The 10000-nt window shown below is 42.6% G+C and overlaps 1 protein-coding gene across 4 annotated transcripts in view; it reads right to left on the reverse strand.

Moving 5' to 3' along the window:
• cbfb (core-binding factor subunit beta) overlaps positions 1–10000 on the reverse strand; it is a 33452-nt gene that overhangs the window by 15513 nt on the left and 7939 nt on the right. For all 4 annotated transcript variants that reach the window (XM_080761121.1, XM_080761120.1, XM_080761122.1 and 1 more), the window contains exon 3: positions 8961–9077. In XM_080761121.1, coding sequence (XP_080617247.1) covers positions 8961–9077 — 117 coding nt within the window. The remainder of the gene's footprint in view (positions 1–8960; positions 9078–10000) is intronic.

Here is a 10000-nt window from a genome sequence, read left to right on the forward strand (position 1 = left end):
AGAGCCCAACCAGTTAACCATATGTTTTGACTGATATTTTCTAATCAATTTCAAGTTTCTATTTGAGAACATTTAATTTATAAGCAAACCATAAATAACCAAATCGTTTTTTTTAATACATTTAAATTGTAGCCACTACAATTGCGATCAAAAGGTTTTCAAATGCATAGCAAAACTTAGATCTGCTATTTTAACTTTTGAAGACATTTGAAAATGTGATGCCAGAAATGGGGACACATCGGCTGCATACGGTAATTGCAGATATCGATGCCGTCCAAAACAAAGTCAAATAATGGCTCAGGCTCTATTCACTTGTAAGTCAGAGAATGTACAAAACAAATGGGTTCCATTTGTGCTCTCTGAGAGGGATACGGTTCAAAGTGTGTGCCAGCAGTGAGAGAGGCTGGCCTACAGGGCAACAACCACAGTCCAAACAGATGCATCATCTCTGATTCATACCCCCTGTCCTCCTGCCACACAGTGGCTCTTTTACATGCCAAGTGTACAGGCTCCACACAACGGATGTCATGCAGTCACTGGTAGAGAATTAGAGATGACGGCTTTGAACCAAAAGGTTGTTATTTTTCAATCCCCGGCCCAGCTGAGGAGCAGACTATAGGCTAATACACACAGAGAAATGGTGAATGAAACGTGATGAATGACCAGGAAGAGATGCAGAGCCATCGAGGGACAATAAAGGCGGCATTAACAGGTGGGCGTGTCAGGTGTGAACAGGTGCTCTAGTCAAAACAGCAGCAGGTGGAGATCCGTTACTGGCCTCCTACTCTTAATCCTATAGCCCAACGTCTACTGGCCTATTGTCTGGGAAATACACACGCACGCAGACACACACGCACGCACACACACACACACACACACACACACACACACACACGTCCGCACACGCGTGCACACAGATAAATACACACAACCTTGCTAATGGTATAAATATAATGGTGTGGTCCCACGTCATGCTTGACCACTAGCCAGTTCATCTGTTTCCTCAGCCCGTAATTATAATAATGGCCACCATTAGAATAGGCGAAGGTGACTTATACTGTAAGCCACTCGTGAGAGGTTCTATGTCCAATGGTTGTTTCAGATCAGAACTACACTGTGAGCCACTTGTGAAAGGGTCTATGTTCCATGGTTGTTTCAGAACTACTATATACCTGTAGATGTAGAGCTATTAAACGAGATGCATTTCAAAAGAGAAAGGCTTGAACCAAATCAAACTACCAGTAAACAGTAACGTGTTGTTGTGAGCTTTGGCTATTTCCAGCATGCAACCAGGTGTAAAATCAGCCATAACGACGTTATCAAGGCCGGCCAAAATATATTTTGTCGACTAAGTCAACTGTAGATTGACTAAAATATGACTAAATGTCATTTTAATTCAAAAGACTATGACTAAAACAAAGTCAAAATCACTGGCTGGAGCCAGGCTAAGCTTTCCCCACAATAACAGACCTTAGTAGAGCCCTGAGGGACTATACGGTCAACCGTATAGGGTTTATAGTGGTTAACTGACATGCTACTCTGGAGCGCTTGGGGAACCAACACAATGGTGGACATCTCTAATCTTCAGGCCTGTGGGGACCAGGACCACAGGCTGGGAGAATGACAAACTCTCCTCCTGTCAGCTGCTCCAAAGGGACAGAGGAATAAAGGTGACACACACATGCTGGATTTCACACTGGTTTCCCTCCCTCCCTCCATCCCTCTCTCTATCTGTCTGTCTGTCTCTCTTCTAACTTCACTACACAAACTCTACCGATATGTTTAACTTGTGTATCGGTCGATACAGAGTATGTGTGTATACACAGGAGTACAGGAGGACCCTGTCTGTCTGTGTGGGAGTCGCGTATATCTTTTCTACGTCCGAGCATAGACATGGTATGCTGCCTCTGATTGGCCTAGCGACACAGCCGGTGTCTTCGTTTCATGCTGGATACTGGATAGTCTGCTGCGCGAGGTTACTGGGAGATAAATAAATAATACCATATGACAGCTTGGCACGCGTGACAGTGACTTTTATTTTTGTAGAAGAGGCAAAATAATATTGTTTATGCCGTTGGCCTGTTTATTTGTATACATGAGTAAACTCGAAATATTATTGTACTGTAAAAAGGTCTCTTTTCCCTTGATCTTTATCTTTTTTAGTATAATAGTATTAGAACACAGCCAAATCAAATCATAGTACATAGGCATAGGCCTACGTGTTCAATCAATTATTCAATCAAAGCAAACGGCACAAACAATATTAGTTTGCCTCTTCTACAAAGAAATTTAAAAGTTTCAAGTTACTGTCGCGTGTTGCCATTCTCTTGTACTTGTATTATTTCCCACCACGGAGTACCCTTGCATCTCGGAGGACAGTGTCGGTGGGCCAATCAGAGGCAGGCGGGGCGTTACCATGTCTATGCTCAGACGTAGAATAGATATACGCGTGGGAGTCACAGAGCATTGTGAAAGTGGATGTGGCCATTGATCTACAGTCCTGAAGCAGGAAATCTGAAACCCTGCGGCAGGAGCCTCATGCTTTGTGTGTCTGCGTGCGTGTCTGTGTGTGCGTGCGTCTGTGTGTGTGTGTGTCTGCGTGCGTGTCTGTGTGTGCGTGCGTCTGTGTGTGTGTGTGTGTGTGCGTGCAGGGGAAAGGCTGTGTGGTCCAGTATGAAATGGGTCTCCATCTGAGGCACATGAAAAATGGATTTATATAAACTATGAAGCTATAATAAACACACATCACACTGACTGCACACAGAACACAGGAATGCATACATGCATTCACACACACTCTCTCTCTCACGCACGCACGCATGCACGCGCACGCACACACACACACACACACACGCACACGCGCTGCTGCAGCAGCGGTAGCAGAGGGAACCAATTAGTGGTTTGGCTTTGATGATGTCACAGACAAGCCGTGCACCAATAGAGTGGCTTCCGTTGGAAAGGAAACATGACACCCCACATGCATGCATGTGTGAATGGACACACACGCGCACGCACACACGCACACACACACACACACACACACACACACACACACACACACACACACACACACACACACACACGACTCAGAAGATCCATTATCTGACACCATTGTTCCTTTCGAATGAAGAAGTCCATTATCACACTACACCAACATCAAGTTCAAAGCCAACCCTGTGTGTGCCTGCAGGCTCCACAACCAAGCTGGACCTTTGAACTCCTCGGGTTAACGAAATATGATTTCATTTATACACTCTCTGTGTTACAAATGGATGAATTAACACTGAGGAGTTTGCAGTGTAATTACACAGTAATTACACTGCATTGTTGACTTGACTACTGAACTCTTGCACATGGACTGTTGACAATACACTTTACCACTTTAGCATCACTGCTCACTGCTGGCTGGCTACTACTGCTATAATTGTACATATTGTCCAACACATGATTGTTAAAGGTGTAGGGAAACGGAAATGGTGGGCATTTTATTTTGAAGTTTCAGCTTGAAACGCTGGCTCTGAAGTTTCTGAACCAATCAGAGCGTCGCATCCCTCCAGGCTATGGGGTCTCAAAGTCTGTGACTTCCTGCACGTGTAGTTTCGTTAGTAAACAAAGTGACAGACAGACGTGGGGCAAAGCCAGGGGATTATTTCTAACCTATACACAACCTATATACATAATGATGATTAATTAATGATTAATCATGTTTAAATTAAAACGAGTAATACACTGTCTGGATGTAATGTTGAATGAGATTAAAAACGGAGTAGTTCTTTAATCAAAACCAGCTGTGTTGGAGGAGGATGAAGCCATGGGAATCAAACTGGTGAGCTTCATTTCTATTGGCTTTTATTGATGTGGGCCTTGACACGTCATCACGTTTTCGTTTTCAGGAAGTAATTAAAAAATATTTGTATGGACTTTTGATATAAAAACACACAGAAATGAGAATTTGCCCATTGCCCGTTGTTGCCCATATGATGACCACGGATATGGTCTAAAAGTGTGAGTATTTTTCATTTCACTAGACTAGACCTTTAAGGATAGACCATTCTATGAACAGTTTATCCCAGGGTTGTGAGCTTGTAGATCGGCTATGTTTGGTGAATGTTCCCCCCAGAATAGGTATGTTGGGGTTTAAGTGGTAGGCCAAGTATAACAATTATTACAAATATACTGTATCTTTGTGGGAAAAAATTACATATTTTCGTACCGTTAATATGACATAAGGTGCTAAAGTAACAATCTAATTCTGGGATGAAAACATTATTTACCAAGATGAACTGAGCAACAACAAAAAAAGTTTGAGAACCTCTGACTGGACTATCCTTAACAAGCATGTCAACAATGTACATCTATTAATTTGTGTTGGTAGACATATATTTATCTTTCGTGGACAAATACTAATTTCTTGTATCTTAATATCACTGTAGAGTTAATAGCCTACGACAGGCTAACTGCTACTGTAGCTAGCTAGTGAGCTATAGATGATGCTACCACTAAAATTAACCTTCCACAGCTGGATGCCATTAGAGTGTAATGACAACAAGAGCCTTCAACTCTCTACTCTGTGTGTGTGTGTGTGTGTGTGTGTGTGTGTGTGTGTGTGTGTGTGTGTGTGTGTGTGTGTGTGTGTGCGTGTGCGTGTGAGCAAGAGTTTATCCCTGAATGCCTTGAACCAAACCGCATGCACGCACATTCATACACATATGTATACTCGCAAGCATACACACACACACACACACACACACACACACACACACACACACACGCGCACACACACACACACACACACACACGCACACACACACACACACACACACACACACACACACACACACACACACACACACACACAAATACAGGCGTACATCCAATCACCAAGTTTAACCTGGCTGTGCTACTTTTGTGGCTTGGCAGATTGTGTTTGTAAATGAGAGACCGAGGGAGTGCAGGGAAGGAGTGTGTGGGAGGAAGGAAGAGTGGATGGAAGGAGAAAGCATGCATGGGAGCAAGAAGCTTAACAGAGAGGGATGGTGGAGGGAGGGAGGGAGGGAGGGAAGGATGGTGTCCGCTGGATGTGAGCAGTGGTTCACAAACTCTGTAGCAGTTGTAGCTCAAGATCAAAAAACTAAAATCTGATGTCTCCCCGGGACCCAAATTTGTGAAAATACCGGTATCCAATTTACAAGCTCACATGTCGATCTGCTATTTTCACTACTTCTTAAAACGTTGTATTATTATTATTTATTTTTCATGGAATTTCTTTGACTTTATTTATTTTTTTTAAATGTAGGAAGTTCTTCTGAAAACTGTTTTTTAATTGGCAGCCAAAAAAGGGATATTTACTCCCAGTGTTTTGGAAACAGTGATGTTAGAGGAAGCAGAACAGAGTGTGTGTTGGTGAGGCTTGGCTGGAGAGGGCGACTATCATGGTCACATAACACTATGAGTTATCATCATCATAATCATCATCACACATGCTTAAGTTTGACTTGTGAGGAAAAACACTTTGAATGAACACTTACGCGTAGTAAAAGTGTATGGAATTAAACATTATATGCTTTTAAGGCCGGCATGCCTCCACAGGAGTCTATGGGTCCCCTCCTTTTCTCCCTCTACACGAAATATTTTTGACAATAGGGGTAGAGTGGCCGTTAGAGTGGCCGATGGGAACCACGAGGTTCCCAGTTCGAACCCGGGCTCCCCTGGAGTTAGTGTCGAGGTGTCCTTGAGTAAGACTCTGAACCCCTAATTGCTCCCGATGTGCAGGTTGGTGCCTTGTATGGTTTCCTCCGCCATCGGTGAATGAATGTTGGGTGAATGTAATGTAATAATCTATGAAAAGCGGCTTGGATAAAGACACTATGTAAATGCAACATTTACCATTTTACCAACAGTATTCATTTCGTTGACGAAAAATGTTCGTCGACAACCTTTTTCCACTAACCTAAACAAAATAAAAATGAAATACACACTAAGTTATGATGACTATAGACTAGTATAGTGGAAATTTCGTCAAACAAATACAAACTAGACTAAAATGTAAGCAAGGGACTAGTGGAGAAGAGATCCAGTAGAACTTGGTTTCTCTTTTTTTCACCCACTTTCCCAAACAGTGGGTCGCGATATCCTCCTCCTTTTTCATATTAAAAAGAAACTCAAAACCATTTTTCAAAAGGATTTCAGTAATAAAAAGAAAATGCCATAAATTCCCCCAAATGTAACTTTTACGCGGAAGTGAAAATAACGACTCTACAAGCTCATATATCTTCTAGTTTCACTAGTTGGGTCCCGGGGAGACATCGAATTCCTCTTTTTGGTCAAGGGCTAAACAGTTTGGGAGACACTGGTATAGTATGTGTGTGGTAAGTGGGGGGGGGCGCGGTTACTTGGGAGAGGGCCTGGAGATGGAGAGAGATCAAGCGGTTCATCAGGACAAGAAGCTGCAACTGTTCCCAATTAACCCTGAGGTTTTTCAGCGGGTGCGGAGAGAGAGAGAGAGAGAGAGAGAGAGAGAGAGAGAGAGAGAGAGAGAGAGAGAGAAGCCTGTCGATTGATGCCAGACCAGAACAGTGGTGGAACCGTTAGTTGGTCGTTTATGACCAGCACAACGTTTAGTGGAGTTTGGAGGACTGGTATAATCCAGTTTGGTCACAAGGATACGGCCGCAGAATGGTTCAATGAATCATCATGAATCCATCATCATCGATGCATAACAACAAAACTTTATAACAGCTAGGGTTAATTTCGTCGACTAAAATGATCACGAAAAAATGTTAGACGTCAAAATCAACTGCAGATCTAGTCGACTAAAATCTGCATGGTATTTAGTCATCTAAAACTAGACTAAAACTAAAACATTTCAGAAAAACATGACTAAAAGTAAATGAAAGTTTATTCAAAAGACTATGACTAAAATAAATTAAAAACAAATGATCAAAATGGACTGGTATAATGGAGTTTGGGCTCCACAAAATGGTTCAATGAATGGACATAATCCATCATTATCAATACGTGGATACATAAAACAATAGTTTATAAGAGCACTAAGCACATTAAAGCAGACACATTCTACCCCAGCTGGTTTTTGTGAGACGCTGTAAAACTTTTAACAGATAGCTAGATAGCTTCCTAGTTTTGATGGAATAATTTTATCCACATCATCGACCAGAGGATTCGAATGAAAAGAGCAGTGAGACGTCTTCTTTTTTCTTGATGACTACGCCCTCATTAAAACTTCATTGATCTTGGAGTGCCATTGAGGTGACTGAGTGGAGGGTATCCTTTTACACACGCACGTACGCACGCACACCCACAGACACACATGAACATGGAGACATGCGCAGTTTGCGCACAAACGCACGCGTGCGCGCACACACAGATGCACGTGCGTGCATAAGCGGACAATCACAACACGCGGCCACCTACAGTTTCTCTCTTTCTCCCTCTCAAACACAGTGCAACAAACGTGGACGCACACACACGCACGCACACACACGCACGCATGCACACAAACGCGCGCAACCTCAGCCCCTCCTAGACTACTCCTCATCGGCAGAATGCCTGACACCCACCCATGAGGCATGCCTTTTTAAATAATTAAGGGGGAGAGATTGGTCTGTCAGCCTCAGGGCGCTGGAGGTCCATCGATTCTCCCACAGTGTATTATTAATGAGACGTCAGCCGCCCGCTCCTTTCAGATGGCCAGTGTCCGTGGACACACACACACACACACACACACACACACACACACACACACACACACACACACAAACGTCACTGTCGGGTCCAGGAGACCTCGTATCTCCGTATTTAAACTTTTTAATGTTTAATGTCTCGTAATACGAGAGTGTCACACAAAAGGAGTGAAAACAGCCGTTCTACTAGGGAACACTGGGAACATTTTCGCAGTCTTCAGTAAAACAGGGGGTGACATTTGTTTTTGTGCAAGCTCGCTCATATTTGTTGTTCTAGCAAAGAGAAAGAAAGAAAGAAAGAAAGAAAGAAAGAAAGAAAGAAAGAAAGAAAGAACGAAAGAAAGATAAGGGGTGGACAGGGGGAGCAACAGAATCAAGAAAAACGAAACAAAAAGGTATCTAATCTAGTACATATTTACACATAGCATATCCACCTGTACAGTACAGTACAGTATGTACATGAAGCTAAGAGGTTTTAGACACAAGGAGCATAGCAGCTGGTTTTGCTTTTGGACATACAAGGTCTCCACCCGACACACACACACACACACACACACACACACACACACACACACACACACACACACACACACACACACACACACACACACACACACACACACACAAACACCAAGTCCAAGACTAGCGCCAAGGGAGACAATTAACACACATACAAACACAACAACAGTGCCAACTGTACTTTACTGTGCATATTACCTTGACAACCGGACCCAACTAAAGCATTAGGGGCTTAACCCTTTCAACTCACTAAGTAAACCTTCATATTGGTGCTTAGAGTAAACATGTAGGCTGCCGTGGGGGGAGAAAGAAAAAGTGAAAAGCTTCAGCCTTTAGTTACAAAGCCTTTAGACTTTATGACTAATTAGCTGGTTAGCTTAATTAGACCTGCGTTTAGTGGTCAGTATAAAGAAGCTGACTTCAGATCATCTCAAAATTGTAATGTACTCACGCTACATTTCTCTTTAGAAGCTTTATATGGAATAGGAATCGAGAGACAACAACCTACAGTACATATTTCTGGCACACAATTATTTAGGACGGATGAGGTTTCAAGGCAAAAAATGAATAAATAAAATTGGAGAGACTTATTGGTGTTGGTTTCGCAATGCAACAACTGGATGTGCGAGCGTGTGTGTGTGTGTGTGTGTGTGTGTGTGTGTGTGTGTGTGTGTGTGTGTGTGACTGTGTGTGTGTGTGTGTGTGTGTGTGTGTGCGTGCCTGTGTTTAGGTTACACCTACCTTTCCCGTCTCCCTCTCAAAGTCGACATAGTCCCTGGTAGGAGCCTGTCTCTGGTCTCCATGCAGATTGGCAGGGAAGAACTGCAGGGAGAGGTTGGTGCCCGTAGCAACAAATGCCTGGGAATAATCAGAGATTCACAGGAATCAGGTGTGGCAATCAGGAGTCCAGGATTCCAATAACAATTATTATGTCCTTAGCCTCATAGCATAATTGCCTAAGTCGTATATTCAAGGTTTTCAGGAAAGAAATGGAAAAACGGCTTCTCAGATTGCTCCTATGGTACTGACATCAATATACAACATGAGAGGATAAATGTCATCAGATGGTGGTCCGTGGCTCAAATGCACAATTAATAATGGACCTTGATATGTAAAGGGTTGAAACACACTGTTATAGATGGTTGGCCTTCGGGCCTGGTGGAGATAAAAACACACAGTAAGGGGAAAAGGTGGGCTGGGGAGGGTGGGTCATGTCCTTTTGCTAAGGATATTAGTTGGTTTGTCCCAACAAAGTAAAGGACCAGACTACGGGCATTTAATTTTTTCAGGTAGTAGAGGGAAGAGAGGTTACAAATGACAATGCTAGATAGCGCTGCTCTTAGAATACAGTCAGTACTAGTGTCAGAATAGCTGGACTGATTTAAGCATACACTTGTCAAAAGGTAGCTCTAGAATTATGCTTGAAATAGGCATGCAAGTTTATTGTTTTCCTTATTCCTGAATTACCTTTTTTTAACCTTATTTTTGGAACAGTATATTCTTTGAATAATTATTTGTGAGAAGAATAATACATCTGCAAAATTGCAAACTTAGGTTTGTCTAGTATTCTGTACACCTAGCCCCCATCCAAACAAACTATTTTACATGTACATCACAGTACCGTGTGTATACAGTATATAGCAATGTAGATTTTGTTTTACTTTTGAATAAATATTTGAAGTTTTTCAGAAAACTTAGGTCAGGATTTAGAAGGTGGTTTTAGAATCGGCCGCTTGTCAAAATGGGACTCTGTTTGTTCCTTTGACCTTAGTTCCATTGTC

The sequence above is a fragment of the Protomyctophum bolini genome, assembly GCF_963924005.1.
Source record: "Protomyctophum bolini genome assembly, chromosome: 4".
Taxonomy (NCBI): domain Eukaryota; kingdom Metazoa; phylum Chordata; class Actinopteri; order Myctophiformes; family Myctophidae; genus Protomyctophum; species Protomyctophum bolini.